This window comes from Chrysemys picta, chromosome 12, assembly GCF_011386835.1.
Source record: "Chrysemys picta bellii isolate R12L10 chromosome 12, ASM1138683v2, whole genome shotgun sequence".
Taxonomy (NCBI): domain Eukaryota; kingdom Metazoa; phylum Chordata; order Testudines; family Emydidae; genus Chrysemys; species Chrysemys picta.
Window position 1 is genome coordinate 9,709,334 of NC_088802.1, and position 16,987 is coordinate 9,726,320.

General features: G+C 48.2%; 2 protein-coding genes across 4 annotated transcripts; one reads left to right on the top strand and one right to left on the bottom strand.

Moving 5' to 3' along the window:
* Positions 1 to 1,274: 1,274 nt before the first annotated feature.
* LOC103306888 (thaicobrin-like) lies at positions 1,275 to 15,474 on the bottom strand. 3 transcript variants are annotated; one of them, XM_042847717.2, is made up of 5 exons: positions 15,350 to 15,474; positions 14,491 to 14,548; positions 12,897 to 12,962; positions 4,983 to 5,085; positions 1,275 to 3,995 (listed from the first exon to the last, which is right to left on the bottom strand). In XM_042847717.2, the coding sequence occupies exons 3-5, from the start codon at positions 12,924 to 12,926 to the stop codon at positions 3,490 to 3,492; spliced, it is 639 nt and encodes a 212-aa protein (XP_042703651.2). In that variant the 5' UTR covers positions 12,927 to 12,962; positions 14,491 to 14,548; positions 15,350 to 15,474; the 3' UTR covers positions 1,275 to 3,489. The 3 variants fall into 3 exon arrangements, with proteins under 3 accessions (XP_042703651.2, XP_042703650.2, XP_023968613.2); XM_042847716.2 differs by lacking the exon at positions 15,350 to 15,474 and adding an exon at positions 14,950 to 15,217; XM_024112845.3 differs by lacking the exons at positions 12,897 to 12,962; positions 14,491 to 14,548; positions 15,350 to 15,474 and adding an exon at positions 8,016 to 8,156.
* Positions 15,251 to 15,616, top strand: LOC101951673 (histone H2B 7-like). Its single transcript, XM_005312492.4, has one exon. The coding sequence runs from the start codon at positions 15,251 to 15,253 to the stop codon at positions 15,614 to 15,616; it is 366 nt and encodes a 121-aa protein (XP_005312549.1).
* The last annotated feature ends 1,371 nt before the right edge of the window (positions 15,617 to 16,987 follow it).

Below are 16,987 nucleotides of genomic sequence, written 5' to 3' on the forward strand. Positions count from 1 at the left end.
TAGTACTGGTGTTGGTCGTGGGGCTTGAGGAGCGTCTGTCTAGATTATAATATTGCCAACCCCAAAGGTTGAAAAATCATGACTCAAACCCCCCCATCCTCCTGCAAAAATGTTGAGATTGGCCCCAAACCCATGAGATTAAAAAACTAAACAAAACAAAACAAAACAAAAAAACGGTGGGTTTTTTTTTTCTTTGGTCTGTCTGATTTTTGAACTCCTTCCAGTATGTGTCAACTAATGTTGCCCCCTCTCCCAAATGTGTGACTTTGGTCTCTGCTGCAGGCAGTCCCCTCCCCATCTGAATATCCCCTGCCCAGCAGTTAACTCTCCCCCCCAATACCCAAATCAATCCTGTCCCCCCTCCCAGATCTGTCTGTCACCCAACCCCCGCATCTGTCCTTCCCTGTTGTCTGCCCCCATCAGCTCCTACCTGAATTCTGCCCTCAGATCTGCTGTCACCCAGCTCCCTCCATCAGTTCTGACTCCACATCTGGCCCTCATACCCTATATCCCCTTTGCAGCTCCCGGGGTTCTGAGCCAGATGAGCAGGTGAAAGAAGTGGATTCTCAGATATTCTGATCGCCATATTTGGGCCGGGAAGGAATTTTCCTCCAGGGCAGACTGGCAGAGGCCCTGGGGGTTTTTTCGCCTTCCTCTGCAACGTGGGACACGGGTCATTTGCTGGAAGATTCTCTGCACCTTGAAGTCTTTAAACCATGATTTGAGGAGTTCAATGGCTCAGACACAGGTTTGATACAGGAGTGGGTGGGTGAGATTCTGTGACCTGCGTTGTTCAGGAGGTCAGACTAGACAATCAATAATGGTCCCCTCTGACCTTAAAGTCTATGACTCTATGATTCATAAGTGGATTCTCAGCCCTGGTGGAGCAGCTGTAGTGGGGTCCCCGTTCCCAGGCTGCGTGTTGCAGGGATGGAAAGGGGGCGGGGGCAAAGCAGAGAAGCCATCCCATTGTTCATAGTAGGGGAAAGGAAGAAAAATGAGGGAATGGATTTGCCTTGAGCTGCTGGGTAGAGCTGGGCAAAAAATCAATTTTTGGTTCAGTGGCCAACCCAGAAAAGAAAAGAAAAGAAAAGAAAAGAAATTGTTGAGGGTTAACCTGAACTGACTGACTGCTTGGTTTTTTCCTCAGCAAATATTCCAAAGCCATCTCATTTTAAATGACAATCTTCTTGAACTAAAAAAAAAAAAAAAAAATTCCAACCTGTGTTTGGCAGGCAAGGAGCTGGGAAAGGATTGACAGGCAATGAAGTGAATAATGGGACTAAACGTTTATTGCAAAATCAGGGATATTTCTGCTAGTTACAGAAAAGCAGGAAGGACAAATAGGACACACTCCGAACAGAAATCCCCTCATTAACAGGCCTGGGACTGGGCTTTGTTTTATTCTGTGCATCTCACGGGACTTTCCCATTGACTCACTTCACATTTATTTCCTATTCCCGTTTGTAGGGACGCACAGCTCCCGAATCGCCAGTTCACGGGTGCGGCATACTGCGCCCATGGCTGCGAGGCCGGAGCAGCCTACACCCCAGTGCCTGCGATTGGGAAACTTATTGGCTGACCTGATCGTCACCCTCACTGCTCGCTTTCACGTGCACAAAATATGGGTTTGTTAGGTCATGTTGATGGGTATTGTATGCTCCTCCTATGCGCAAAAATTCAACCACTCATAAGTGTTGTAAACATAAAAGTAAAAAAATAAAAACCCCAGTAGAAAGTCCCTGAGAGGCTTTTTCGGCTACCAAGACCTGGCGCTCTGTCTCCTTCCTTTTTCGTCGCCACACCCGTTATTGCTCGAGTAGTCCCCACCCGGGCCATTGGCTTGTTTGTTAACTTGAATAAAACAGGGATGGAGATGAGGAAGGACCAGCCCATGATGGGCCAGGAGCATCATTCTCAAATGCCTCATGTCTCGTTCCCTTTCTATCACAGAGCAGAGAGAAGAGACCATGCGTATGTCTACACAGCAACCAGGCACCCGTGGCTGGCCCATGCCAGCCAACTTGGGCTTGCGGGGCTCAGGCTACGGTGCTGTCTAGACTTCCGGGCTCGGGCTGGAGTCTGAGCTCTGAGACCCTCCTGTCTTGTGCCTGGCCTCAAGCTGGAGCACGGACGTCTATACCGATATTTTTAGCTCTACAGCCAGAGCCCCAAGAGCATGAATCAGCTGATCTGCGCTCTGGACTCTCTGCCATGGGTTTTTTATTGCCGTGTAGACGTTCCCTATGCTGCTCGGAGAGTCTCTGCGGAAGCACGACCAGAGACTAGGGAGTGAGTCTCACTTCCTCAAAACTATTTAAGTGCCTAAGTCCCGCTGAGAATCTGGGCCTAGGAGGTTAGGAAGAGGACAAGACTAAGTTCTGAGTGAACTAGGGAGTCTTCCAGGCTCATCAAAGCTAAAAACGAAGGGTAGAGCTGCACTGCATTTTGGAGCCCATGGGAATGAGAGACTCAAGCTCATGGGGCTGGTGCTAACGCTCTGAACGGTGCAGTGCGGACGGAGCTTTGAAATTGTGGCTCAGGCTCTGAAGCCCTCCCCCTCCCCAGGCTTCAGACCTGAGCGGCAACTTCTATGCAGCACATTCTGGAGCCCTCACGCAAGCCCCGCTAGTCCGAGACTCTTGACCCGGGCTGGGATGACCCACAATGGGGCATAGACATTCCTGGAGGGCTTGTCTCCATGCAACGCTGCACCTGTTTAACGAAAGCTGGGATTTAAGCCGCATGTAGCTAAACCCCTTCAAACGCCTGCATGGACCCTCTTAAATCAAGACAAATGATCCTTTTAAAGTCAATTAGGAGCAAGTTTAAGCGAAAGCCAGTCTTGCCAACCCCCAGTGTTCAAAAATGATGAGTCAGGGCTCCTCAAAAATCAAGAGATTTAAAAAAAAAAAAAAATCGTTGTAGCACCTATACATGGATCAGGACCCTGTTGTACAAGGTGCTGTACAGACCCAGATTAGAAAATGACCCCTTGATGCAAAGAGCTTACAGTAATAAATGTGGGATATTTTAATTTGTTGGAGCCTTTAGGAGTCACATTTTCAATCTTTCCTCTGCAACTCGGAGGGCTGGAAATTTCTTCCAGGTATTGAATGAATCTTCTTATTCCGTTTGTGTTATGAATTGTTAATTAATTAATTACCATCATTATTATATTAATGGATTGATTTAATAAGAGCTCAGATCCTGATGGAATCACAAGAAAAAAACCCACCAAATATCATGACACTCACAAGAAAACCACATGCGCTGGCAATGCTTAAAATTGAGCCACGCTGCTCGTAAGCCAAATTAAGATCATCCAGACTGGTGTTTGCTCCAGGTTCAAATTAAATCAGACCCTGGTGCAAAGCCTGCATGTAGACAAGGCCGCAGAGGCTCGGGGGAGGCTGTGCAGGAAATGGCTAGAGAGAGGGGCACATTTCATGGGGGAGGGGGTCCCATTGGGATGTTTCCCCCAGTGCCTCAAGAGATCAGTGTGAGGTGGACTCCTCCGCCCAAGTAGAAGAAAGGGAAAACTTTTTCCCCATTGAAGGAGGCCAATATCATAGTCGTATGGTCATCTTCATAAAATGCCACCCAATCCCCTTCGTAATCCAGACAAACCCCGATCTTCCCAGGCCTCCCACTATGAGGTTGGGGGGTCTCAGAGGAGCCGAATGCCTCCCTCCGAAGCCACCAGCGCCCTTGAGACCAGATCCCATTCTCGGGGCTAAGAGTGAGCCATTCCTTTCTCTTCACGGACTCTCTGGCGACCCCCACGGCCCACTCCCTCTGATCCCCAAACTCTACCTCCCAGTAATGTCTCCCTGAGGTGAACCCCTTGGAGCCCAGTACACAGGGAGCAAGATCAAATCTGTGGGGATTCTCAGGCAAGTCCTGTTGTGGTTTCTCTCCCGATCTCACAGATTTCCCATCGGCAGACACAATGAGCCAAGGGTTCGCGGTGTCAGGATCCAGAATCACATCCGCTGCGGGTGGGGAGAGAGAGAGAATCAGAGCGTTAGATCTGGCTGTGTACAGCACATGAGGTCAGAAAGATCTACAGATACTGGGCTTCTCTCCCATAGACCATCCCTGGCAGTGCTCCAAGTATCTAGAGCTGAGTGAGTTCCGTGGGCATCTGGCCAACATTGCCAGCAACCAGTTTCATGCGTGCCTCATGTATCTAGGTTCAACAGCCACAGCATTTGGGGTGCTCACTACCTGCATCCCACCTGGGAGTGCCTGGGAACGGTCATCCTCCACGAATTGCTTTAGGAGACTCCTCAACCACCAGCGTACCTGGGAAAGGGCATCCGCTCCTGTAGCCCCTTAGTGGTGGGGCTGGTCAAAAGTCTTCCTTCCCCTGAAACTGTTCCAGTGGCAATTGTGGGGTTTGATGAAAGGAAAAGGTTCTGCTTTCCTTGATTTTTTTTTTTAAGTTGCTGTTTTTTCATTGAAAAACTAAACAACACACATCCGTGCAAAAAAACAGACCAAATTGATTATTTTTCCGTTGTTGGCCAAAACATCTTCCATTTTCACTCTCCCTTCACCTTCCCCCAGACCGAAAATGTTGCTTTCCAAGTTGGTGGTTGTTTGCTTGCTTTAAAGAAAGGTCACATTTTTCAGCGCGGGGGCAAATTTTCCAATCATCTCTATTTAAAAGCATGGGGCTCTTCCCCTCTGCCCAAGGCCCCACCCCTCCTCTTCTGCCTCCCCTCACCTGCTGGAGCCCAGAGCGCGCACACACACACACCCCGCCAGCCCCAGTGCACCGGCTTCAGGGAGGAGCATGGGCCATGCAAGGCGGTTTGGGGAGGCACAGCCTTCCCCAGTTTATGCTATCCACCACCCATGCAAAAGCTTCCTCAGTCGCTGGAGTGCACCAGGAAGCTCATCAGCACCTCCAGTGGCTGTGAGAAAGCATCACACCGGGGAGTGTGTTAGGCTCAGGGTTAGGATGGATGGATTACCTTTGAATTTCTCCAGAAGCTCACTTCTCTGAGGGAAAGCCTCACGGATGAATTTTGGATCAGAAGGAAGAGTCATCTCTGCCTGAAACTTCCCTTCTGACCGCTAGAGATAAAAAACCAACCAACCAACCAAACCCAGAGATTAATAATGCCTCTTCAGCTGATTGTTCAATCCTAACATATCAAAGGCTTTATCTTTTGCCTTTGCCTTGGTGTGCAAATGTGGCAGGGTTGGCGTAAGCTTGAGTGTGACGGGGGATGCCGTCAGGAGAGGAATTAGTAAGGGTGAGACAAGGGGTTGCAGAGGAAGATACAGGGAGGAACGTGAGCGTGGTCAAGTTCAGGCTGAATATTGGACAACGTCTAGATCATGAGACGGGAGAGTATCAGGCTGTGGAATCATCTCCCAAGAGAACTGCCAGGATTGGGCGCTCCATCACTTTGGAGCAAACGTGGGCAAACTACGGCCCCTGAGCTTCCGGCCGGGGAGCCTAGTCCCCGGCCCCTCCCCTACTGTGCTCCCTTCCCCGCAGCCTCAGCGTGCCACGCCGCCAGCGCTCTGGCCCGCCGCTCCCGCTGGGCAGCGTGGGGAGCACAGCTGGCTCTGGCCGGGTGTGGCAGCTGCAAGCTCCTGCTGCTGGTAAGGGGTTGGGGGGGGTTGGGTAAGGGAGCAGGGGGTCCTGGGGAGCAGTCAGGAAGGAGGGGTGGTTGGATGGGGCAGAGGTTTTGAGGGGGCGGTCAGGGGAGGGGAACACGGAGGGTTGGGAGTGGGAGTCCTGAGGGGCCTGTCGGGGGGCCTGTCGGGGGGCAGGGATGTAGATAGGGGTCAGGAGGGCAGTCAGGGGACAGGGAGCAGGTGGGGTTGGATCCCAGAGGGCAGTTAGGGGCAGGGGGTCCCGGGAGGGGGTGGTCAGGGGACAAGGAGCAGAGGGTAGTTGGATAGGGGGGTGGGAGTCCCAGGGGGCTGTCAGGGGGTGGGAGTGTAGATGGGGTCAGGGCAGTCAGGGGACAGGGAGCAGGGGGGTTGGATAGGGGGTGGGGTCCCAGGAGGGGGCAGTTAGGGGACAAGGAGCAAGAGGGGTTGGATGGGTCGGGAGTTCTGAGGGGGGCAGTCAGGGGGCGGGGAGTGGAAGGGGGCAGAGGCCAGGCTGTTTTGGGAGGCACAGCCTTCCCTACCCGGCCTTCCATACAGTTTCCTGTTCTGCCCCATTGTAACCCTGATGTGGCCCTCGGGCCAAAAAGTTTGCCCACCCCTGCTTTGGAATGTGGACACAAGACTGGACAAAAACCTAGAAAACTGGCTGCAGGGAGCAAATTTGCCTATGGGCGGCAGGAGAAACTTCCCCTGGGGGAGGCTAGCTCCCTGTCCCATCTCTTCCGCCCACGGCCCTGCCCACATTCTACCCGGGCACTGCTCAACCCCCACCCCACCACTTGCAGTGTCCCTCCTCTCCTCCAGCCTCTCCCCCTGTGGAGGGGAGCAGCGGGCGGGGGGTCTTGTGGGGGAAGGGTGGAGGAAAGGAGGGACACGGCCGGGACCTTCAGAGAAGGGGTGGAGTGGAGGAGAGGAGGGATTCACCAGGCAGTGGTGGGGCCTTGGGGAAGGGGTGAAGCAGAGACATGGCTTAGTCTCTCCTGGTCTATTAGACCCACCACCTATGATCATGCCCTAGACATAGGCGCTGACTCCGTGGGTGCTCCGTGGCTCCAATCAAAGATAGAGAGTTACCTTCCCGTTCCCCGCCCTGTCTCTCTATTTCACAACCTGGCATTTCAGGACAACACGCCCTGCTACGGGCGGCAGGTATCGTAGGCAGGTGGAGGCTGCGCCTCCCCAAACAGCCTAGCATGGCCCCCGCCCATGCTCTGCCCCCAGGCCAGGCCCCCTCCTGCTGTTCTCAGTGCTCTGCCCTGGCCCAGGCTGGCTGGCCTGCCTCCCGCAGGGACTCAGAGTGGCTGGTGCGGGGGGCCATGCCTCCAGGAGACGCTGCCGCTCGGCGCTCCAAGACTGGCCACTTGGCACACCAGGGCTGGAGTCTCATCCCCTGGCCGCCCGGCGCTGGGGCCAGGGGCAGTGGTGGGGAGCAAAAGGGAGTGGGAGGGGTGGCGGAAGGGGAGGAGCCTCGTGCACAAGGAGAGGGGCAGGGGGTTAGCCTCTCCCAATGGCTGGGTCACCAGCCACCCCTGCGCCCTGCACTTAGCAGAGGAAAATATTTTCTGTAGATTTCCATTAGTCCTAACTGCACTTAAGGGTTGGTATTTTTCAAGCCATGACCAGATGACTCTATTGAGTAGTCTCTGGAAAGTCAGATCCTCTCAATAGGAGGGTAGGTGGCACAAGAAGGGACTTCTTGAGACCAGCCAGGCTAGAAGAAAAACAAACCACCCCAGCTTTCATTTGAATGGTGGAACCGATGCTCTTCACACAACACACACTGAAGTGGGCACGGTCCATACAGACATACAAAACTTGATTTCCAGAGGTGCTAACAACCCAGAGCTTCCACTGTCTTTATGTGCTGCTTCTTTAAGGCAGGGTTTTTTTTTTTCATTATTTACGTGAAAAAATATATTTTTTCATAGTTTTGAGCTGAACAAAAATCAGAATTTGCCAGTTTGGGGCGGATTTTTTTTTTTTTTTTTGGCAGTTTTGGGGAAAACTTTTTCAAGTGTTGGCACCTTTTGGCTGAATATTTTTTTCCTTTTTGTGTGCGTCTGACAACTGAAAAATAAATCAGGTTTTCATTTGCTTTTAAGTCAAAATTTTCTGTGGAGAAAACAAACATCCCAATTTCCAGGCAGTTCTAGTATTCGACCCTCTTCCCAGAAAAGACAAAAATAAAGTTAACTCCTGTTAAAAAGCAGGAAACAGCATTCCTAGATTTCACAAACCCATCCTGAGCAGACGGATTGCAATCCCTGTTAGAGATGTACCAAACGTCTGCTCCGATCAGAGACCGTACAGCCGAGTCAAAGGACCCCTCACAAAGCTGTAACAAGTTGACCAAACACACAGCCCGCCAGATCCCTTACCTCCAAGCACAAGGTCTGCAGCTACTTCTCCAAAACTCCCCGATAGCCTTCTCAAGGGGGCTGGTTTGCAACCGGCTTATATACCTAGCCTCACAAACCCTCTCTGTTGCCAGCTCTCTCCCAGATTGCGAAATAAAATATATGTCCTGTTTGACAGCATTCCCAGCAGGCATGTTTGAGCTGAAGTTTCTCTGGCGAAAGATCTCTCTGTGCTCAGGGGAGGAGGTGGTTCTACCTGGTTCCTCTGATCACTGGGTGATGCAGGCTCAGCGGGATTTGTGCTCATGGTTTGTAAACACCAGATTTCATACACAATCCCAGTGGTGCTGGAATACATCTAATAGTGGGGGTGCTGAAAGCCAGCCCCCTTTCCCCTGTCTGTGCCCCATCCCCAGAGCTGGGGCTGAGAGCAGGGCCATGTCTCTGGAAGGGTGGGACCCGGAAAGGGCTAAAGGGGCCAAGGATGGGGCCACAGCTGAGGGCGGGCGTGGGGCCGGCAGTGGGACCCCGGGCATGGGCCGACAGCTGGGACCCCAGGCGCGGGACTGGGAGCCAGCGTGCGGGACTGGGACCAGAGCCTCAGGAGCAGGGCCAGCAGCCAGGACCCCGCCTGAGAGCCAGAAGTGGAGCCCCAGACACGGGGCTGGGACCCCACATGCAAGGCCAGGAGTGGAGCCCGGCTGTGGGGCCAGCAGCTGGGACCCCGCATGGGGATCCAGAAGTGGAGCCCCACGTAAAACCTGGGGGTGCTGCAGCAACCCCTGCACCCCAAATCCCGCGCCTATGCACAAATCCAGACAGCTGGATGAAACAGCCTCCTGTTGGAGTATTTTCCTGGATTCACAGAAGGCAGAGCTCCTGCTGTGAAGTTCAGTTCCAATCTCCTCTTCACAGAATAGGGTGATCAGATGTTCCAATTTTACAGGGACAGTCATTATTTGGGGCTTTTTCTTATATAGGCTTCTTATAGAGATCATGCAGACAAACAATAGGGAAGTGGGGACCATAATGACAAAACAATACAGAAATGGGGATTTCCCAACCACAACTACTGATAAGTGGTCTCCTGCCAAGCTCTAAGATACAACCACATTTGCTTCGATCCCTCTTGCTTTGATCCCTCAGACAGAAACAAACACCTACAGGATCTCTATCAAGCATTCTTAAAACTACAGTACCCACCTGGTGAAGTGAGGAAACAGATTGACAGAGCCAGAAGTGTACCCAGAAGTCACCTACTACAGGACAGGCCCAACAAAGAAAGTAACAGAACACCACTAGCTGTCACCTACAGCCCCCAACTAAAACTTCTCCAGCGCATCATCAAGGATCTACAACCTATCCTGAAGGATGATCCCTCACTCTCACAGACCTTGGGAGACAGGCCAGTCTTCGCTTACAGACAGCCCCCCAACCTGAAGCAAATACTCACCAGCAACTACACACCACACAACAAAAACACCAACCCAGGAACCAAACCCTGCAACAAACCCCGGTGCCAACTCTGTCCACATATCTATTCAAGGGACACCATCATAGGACCTAACCACATCAGCCACACCATCAGGGGCTCGTTCACCTGCAAATATACCAATGTGATATATGCCATCATGTGCCAGCAATACCCCTCTGCCATGTACATTGGCCAAACTGGACAGTCTCTACGCAAAAGAATAAATGGACACAAATCTGACAGGAATCATAACATTCAAAAACAAGTAGGAGAACACTTCAATCTCTCTGGTCACTCAATAACGGACCTAAAAGTGGCAATTCTTCAACAAAAAAACTTCAAAAACAGACTCGAACATGAAGTTGCAGAACTGGAATTAATTTGCAAATTAGATACCATCAGATTAGGCCTGAATAAAGACTGGGAGTGGTTGAATCATTACAAAACCTCAACCTAATTTACCCACTACTAATTTCTCCCTATTGTTACTCACACCTTCTTGTCCACTGTCTGTAAAGGGCCACTTTCATTACCACTTCAAAAATTATTTTTCCTCCCTTGGTATCCTGCTGTTAATTGATTTCTCTCGTTAGACTGACCTCACACTTGGTAAGGCAACTCCCATCCTTTCATGTATTTATACCTGCTCCTGTATTTTCCACGTCATGCATCTGATGAATTGGGTTCTAGCCCACGAAAGCTTATGCTCAAATAAATTTGTTAGTCTCTAAGGTGCCCCAAGGACTCCTAGTTGTTCTTACCAGACAGAATGCCATCAAACTAAGTCTTCTTTAACCGTTTTAAGATCTGTTTCCTTATCTGGTGATAGTGGGTGCCATTAGGACAGGATCTCCTTCTTAACAGCCTGGTATTACATTATTTTAATCTAATTTAGATGAAATGTGAGGATGTGACTTCCTGCTTCTCAATTAATGGTTGCTGCTCTTTTAATCTGGCTGCAGACAAAGGCCTTAGGCTTTCAGCCTTACAATATGGCTATAGGCCAAACAACCTAGCTACACGAAAAGGCCTTATCTTTACAGTCCCCCCCCACACACACACACACCAGGGGTGGTAGGGCTCGGACGGGCTCAAGCTCTGGCCCCCCTCGTGGAGTCCTGTAGTCATTTTTGTTGTCAGAAGGGGGTCGTAGTGCAATGAAGTTTGAGAACCCCTGGTCTATTGTATAGCTAGAGAATAGTGATTGTGAAGGGGCAGCTAAGTGGGAGAGGTTTAGGTTGGATATTAGGAAAAACTTTTTCACTAGGCAGGTGGTGAAGCACTGGAATGGGTTACCTAGGGAGGTGGTGGAATCTCCTTCCTTAGAGGTTTTTAAGGTCAGGCTTGACAAAGCCCTGGCTGGGATGATTTAGTTGGGGATTGGTCCTGCTTTGAGCAGGGGGTTGGACTAGATGACCTCCTGACATCCCTTCCAACCCTGATATTCTATGATTCGAAGGATCATTCACTGAAGGATAGAAAATAGAGTTGGTCAAGAAATGTGGCTTTTTATTTGTTTGTTCCCCTTCCCCCTCCACTTGGGTTAATTTTGACACACACAAAAAGGCGGGGGAGGTTGCCTATGTTTTGAGTGGAGAATGTTGCCTTTTTGTACAAAAAAACAAAAAACAAAAAAAAAACCCACCCCGAAAACCAGAAAACTCACCCGACAGCAAAACATTTCAGCTGAAAAATGCACCAAACCACACGGGTTTTTGGCTAGCAGCATTGCTGAAAACTGGAAAAATTTTGGGTGAGGATTTCAAGTGACCAAAAAAAAAAAAAAAAAAAATTAAATATTGTTAGGAAAGCAAAACAGCCAGCCATTTTGTACACACACACACACACACACACACACACACAGAGTTTAATCAAAACCCAATTTTCCAGTGAAAAAGAGGTTTCGATGGAAATATTTGACCAACCCTAGTAAAAATCATCTCAGGAACGTTGTGATTCTCATTAAAAACCTACAGAAAACCCTGTTAAAGACTGAGGCTGTATTGCATAGACAGGCCAAATAAACAGGGATGGCTGACTGGGGATAGCAGCCTTAGGCCCAGTTTATAAGATGATGCAACATATTGGCATCTAGTTTCCTTCTAGGATCCAGTTCGCAGTGCAACAATACCTCATCTGGAAGGAACAATTGCATCTCTCTAGCTCAGCTAGTTTTTCCTGTCCCTAGTGCCACATACTTTCCCTGGCAGCTTTTACCAGTTCAAGGGCAGGGACCAATTGTCCTCTGAGAGATGTCAAAGGATAAGTCTGAATCTCCTTCCTTTGGAGTGTCTTTTCCTGTGTTTTAGGGAGCTTGCAGGGATTAGAACTGGATGAAAAATGGGAGGGGGTGGGGAAGTTGCATAAAAATGAAATTTCCAAGTTATTTTCATTTCAAAGTGTGTGGAAATACCCATGTTTAGAGCTCTGTTTTTCTCTCTCTCTCAGAAACTTTGTTGGAAATGATTGAGATCCAATAAAGTGAGTGGTAGGCATGGGCGCCAGGTTTGCATAATTTTTGGTGGTGCCAAGGAGCTGCCTTCTCTGCCATTGTGCAACGATTTTGTGACTCATATTAAGACAGTGAGTCTTCATCTCCCTCTAGTTACTGGTCCATGTACTATACCAATTAATAAGCCTGGTCCTTTAGTACCCAGTGGTAGCGGCTGGTGCTTTTAGAGTTGAAGGACTCAGGTTCAAACCTCACTATTTCCATAATTTAAGTGCAGCTCCCTACAGTGGAAGCTTTTGTAAAAGCTGCTCTTCCGTCCCCACTTCCCTGGTGGGGCTGCTCTCAGAGCAGGGACAGAGCAGGAAAGGGACGAAGAGGAAGCTACTATATTCAGTCCCTGTGTTGCTGTCACGCCCAGCTCTCCAGCCGCACACAGACAGGGAGAATGGAGGAGACTGTGCCTGTGAGCGGGGATATAGAGCCCTCTATAGTCCAGAGGGGAAGTGACACATTTTAGATACGCTGCTCCAGCCCTGTAGGAGAAAGGAAGTGGTAGCCTTGAAGAGAAAAGGGTCAGCGCCCATTTCTCTGAATGCTAGTATTTAAAACGTCAGTGTCTACTGGAACTAGAGCGTCAGAGTTAAGGTGCTTCAGGTGCTGTTTCTATTCAATATAGAGAGTTTCTATTCAATGTTTTTGTGTGTGTGTGTGTGTGTGTGTGTGTGTGTGTGTGTGTGTGTGTGTGTGTGTGTGTGTGTGTGTGTGAGAGAGAGAGAGAGAGAGAGAGAGAGAGAGAGAAATGGCTATTTGTGTGACCGTAGCTTGTGATTTCCTTAGTTGGTAATGTTTCTATTTGTATTTTTGTGGTGGATCTTATTTTGATATGAACATAGTAGCTTTAGCTGGAAGGTAATTAAAGGATTTGGGGCTTTTTTTTGAGGGGGATTGGAAGAAAAAGTTCCACATGGGAACTTACCCTTTTATATGGTCCCATAGTTGTAATCATTTCTTTCTCCAGGTTAGGTGGCTAAGCATCTGGTGGCTGGAACAGGTGAAAGAGACAAAATTAGTATATTATAATTCTGTATATTGCAATAGCCCATAGAAGTCCCAAGGGCTAGATCACATAAAAAATCCACATGGAAAATGTTGGCTTTTTATCTCCCATCTCCCCCCATATTTTTCTTTTTGTTTTGTTTTTCAGCACCCAAAAATTCTCAGCCAAAAACTGCTGAAAAACAAAAAACAAATAAACCAAAAGTTTAGCAACAATTTTAAAAAATGTTTTTGTCTAATTTTTTTTGTTTCAGTTTCCTGATTGGAAATAGATTTTTTTTCAGTTAAATTAGACAAATTCAGATATTGAAAATAATATATAAAAAAAGTTTTGTAGGAAATTGTTTTGACCATCCCAACTAGAGCCCCAATGTGTTAGTACAAACACGTCAGGAAAAGACAGCCTCTACTTCTCAAAATTTACAATCTCAATAGACATCTAGAGACAAGTGGATACAGCAAAGGATTGGTGGAGGAGCACAGGTTATCTATAAGATTTCATGCTGTCTGCCTGGCCCAAGTTTATGGTGATGTTTTTAAAAATGTGGTTAAGGTATTCCCTTAAAAGTAGATTGAAATTTTTCTATCAAAACTGGGTTTCTTGACTGAAAATTGGGTTCCCCCCCCCCCCCCCAAAATTGAAAAATCAAATGCCTGAAAACCAAAATATGGAAACAGAAATTTTTACATGTGGAAACACTTCCATGGTATCTCAAATGAAGCAGCCCAGAGAGAGACTGGTTGTATAGGTGTGGAGAGGTGAAAGGAGTTGATGAGACCCCCCCACACACCCACTCTGGCCAGCCCCCTCTTAGCAGCAGTCCCTGGCCTGGAATCTCATTCTCCCTCCAACCACTAATTTCATATCGGGGAGACCTGATGGAAAACTAGCCGAGCTGAAAGCGACCCCAACAGGTCTTTGCTGCTCCCCTGCTGGACCTGGCTGGAAACGTACCGTATTGTCGCCAGACCTCTTTTTCTTCCGTATATACTGCTCTATATGCACACAGCCTTTCAGTCACCCGGGCATGTGCCTATATTTGCTCCACCCAGCAGCAGCAGAATCTCCTTTTGGGGAGAATTTTGCACCCAGGGAGTGAAGGGGCAAGAAGGAAGCAGACAGCTCTTGTGTGCTAGCCATGCCAAGGGAATCGTTATCAGGCAGAGCAACCAACCTACAGCTTCATAGAGAGGTTGATCTTCTCTAGCTATATGCTAGTATAGTCTCAATGATTTAAACATAAGACCGCCATATTTAAATGGGTTTAATTGTTTAAGTTAAAACTTCTTCCAACAAAGTCTGTTGTCAAGTCAAAAATCTGGGAAAATGAGGGAAGGGGGGAAGTATAGTATCCAGAAAAGAAAACAGAAAACAACAGGGGCTCTCTCTGGTCAAAGGTTTTGAAACCTGGGTACCTAGAGTTAAAGTCTTAAGTACATAAGTAAACTCCAAAAATGTGTAGGCTTCCCCCTCCCTTAGAAAAAGTTCTAAGTTATCAGCAGCATCTATTTACCTCCAGAGTAGCTGCTGGGTGGATAGTGGTTTTAGAATCAGGACACCTTTTCAGACACCTAGGAATAGATTTAGAAACTTAACTTCAGACACATAGAGAGAGATTAGATTAAATGATTTTCTCCCAAACAAGTTAATTGTTTAATAAGGGATAGCAGTAACAAAAGTTAAAAAAAAAATCCATTCTTTGACCCCTGCAAAAGAAGCCACATGGCTCTTTTGTGCACATGGCAAGTGCTGATCAAAATGTCTATTTTCTGTCAACGTGAAACTGTGTACCAAGAGTCAAAAGACCAGTGATCAGAAGTGCACTGAACTGGTTCTTGTTACATCTATGATTCACATATAAAAAGGGGAAATAAAATGATTTTAAAAACACAGGAAAACAAGATAACTTTCAACATGCTAGCCATTCTCCAATGGAAATTTAAATCGTAAATATTTTCTGACTTTTACAAACCTTTGTTGGAATCATAGAGGATCAAACTGCTTTGTTAAGAGTGGGCTCATCTAAGAAGAAAGTTTGGGACAACACTAGATCCTATCATTTATACCACCTTCTCAGTAGCAGAGGATGAATAAAGGGAGCCGGCCTGTTCAAGCCATCAGACTGGACGCGCGAACGAGGAGTGGTTTCTAGGGGAGGGGAGGACCGAAGACCTTTCAGTCTTCATTCAGGTCGGCACCCAGTCTATATAAAGAGGAACTTCTAGACGGCTAGCGTCTTTTTATGTTGGTCAGAAGCGTGGAAGTGAGGGAGGATGTCTGCGCGTGTGCCGAAGAAAGGTGGGAAGAAGCTGATTGCGGAGGGTGCGAAGAAAGCCGATAAGAAGCGTAAGAGGAGCCGCAAAGAGTCTTACTCGATTTATGTCTACAAGGTGTTGAAGCAGGTCCATCCGGACACGGGCATTTCTTCCAAGGCCATGAGTATTATGAATTCCTTCGTGAGCGATCTCTTCGAGCGCATCGCCTCAGAGGCGTCCCGCTTGGCTTTATACAACAAGAGATCGACTATCAGCTCCAGAGAGATCCAGACCGCGGTGCGCCTGCTCTTGCCTGGAGAGTTGGCGAAGCATGCTGTGTCGGAAGGCACTAAGGCTGTCACCAAATATACCAGCTCTAAGTAAAGCTTTGCGTCCTATACCTGTGCTAAGGTGAAACCATCCACCGAATTAAGACCCAAAGGCCCTTTTAAGGGCCACCCACTTTTCCCATAAAAGAGCTGCTCATAGTAAGGGAATTTAGTCTAATCAGATTAGTTACGGATTGAGATGTCATCAGTTAAAATGTTCATCATTCCTGATTCTATAAAATTGATAAAAGCAATATTGGTAAAAGAAAACCGGTAAAAAGGTTGGTAGTTTTTTAACATATCCACATAAACAAGAATTATTTGTGGAAGTTCGATTGGGCTTATAAAATGCGGTTTACGTGCTATACATTCTTTGCATAGCAGATACTCTAATCCCTTAATAACCTTGCTTTTTATATTGAAATACGGGTATCAAACGCAGCTAGAGAATTTTTTTTGTAGAAACTTTAACTTGTATTGATGAATATTGCAAACTGTTGAAGCGTTTTCATTCGCAAAGGACTTGGATACCAAGGAGTCTTCATTTCCCGAAGACTGGAAAAACAGCCGCCCCAAAGCTATAACGAAGCGGAAACACCACAATCCGAACAGAAAGGGGATGTGGAAGGAACAAGGTATAAACTAAAAAACTTTTTATCTTCCCCAAAATAAACCTGAAGCCACCCGGCTGTTTCTCTCTTTACCACTTCCCAGCAATATATTAACAAAATCCGCTGATAAAATTTCAGTCTGAAATGGTGGTTTTCCTCACACAATTGCAGCTTGCTGTCACTGTCCCTTTCAGGCAGCAAACCAGGCACTGTCTTCTGCGAAGCTGTCGCAGGAGCCTGGGCATGGCCGTGGAGTGATGCTAACTAAGCAGCAACCTACTTGTAAATCTACATTGCAGGTGCAGCCAGCTCGGAAATACACCAGGAGCCGTGGGGCAAGATCCACTCGCTGCCTTTCCAGCTGAGGGAAAACCAACCGCGCTCAGAAATATACGGAGCGGGTGGCGGCTCCTGCTGCTCGAGATCACTGGTTTATCAGGTCGGGGCGGCAGCAGGCGTGTGATGTTTATCTGAGGGGGGAGCAGGTCCTTTGTGTTGTGAAAGTCTCTTTAGAAATCGAATTCCTCCTAAGTCTTCAACTGGAGTTTTTATAAGACGGGGCCACCTACCTATCTACCGTCCCTGCTCCCCCCGCATGTACATATTCCAATCTGCCCTTGAAAACGCAGGAATCTTGGCCCTCCACCCCAGCCAGCCCTGGCTTCAGGCCGGAGTGCAGCTGAGGCAGAAACAGGACAGTGCTGTCCCGTCCTTGAACCCCTCCCCAACCACGGGTAGTCACGAAAACCTTTCGAGCATCCTACCATGACTGCATTATGGGCAATACGAGAATGCATATAATCCGTGGGGATTTA

What these genes read in the sequence shown, in the direction of transcription:
- LOC103306888 (XM_042847717.2), bottom strand. Translation starts at nt 12,926, where the DNA reads ATGATTACAACTATGGGACCATATAAAAGG. An exon ending in CTATGGGACCATATAAAAGG is followed by an intron (nt 5,086 to 12,896) that starts GTAAGTTCCCAT and finishes TTTTATCTCTAG; the next exon opens with CGGTCAGAAGGGAAGTTTCA. An exon ending in GCTTCTGGAGAAATTCAAAG is followed by an intron (nt 3,996 to 4,982) that starts GTAATCCATCCA and finishes CCCCACCCGCAG; the next exon opens with CGGATGTGATTCTGGATCCT.
- LOC101951673 (XM_005312492.4), top strand. Translation starts at nt 15,251, where the DNA reads ATGTCTGCGCGTGTGCCGAAGAAAGGTGGGAAGAAGCTGATTGCGGAG.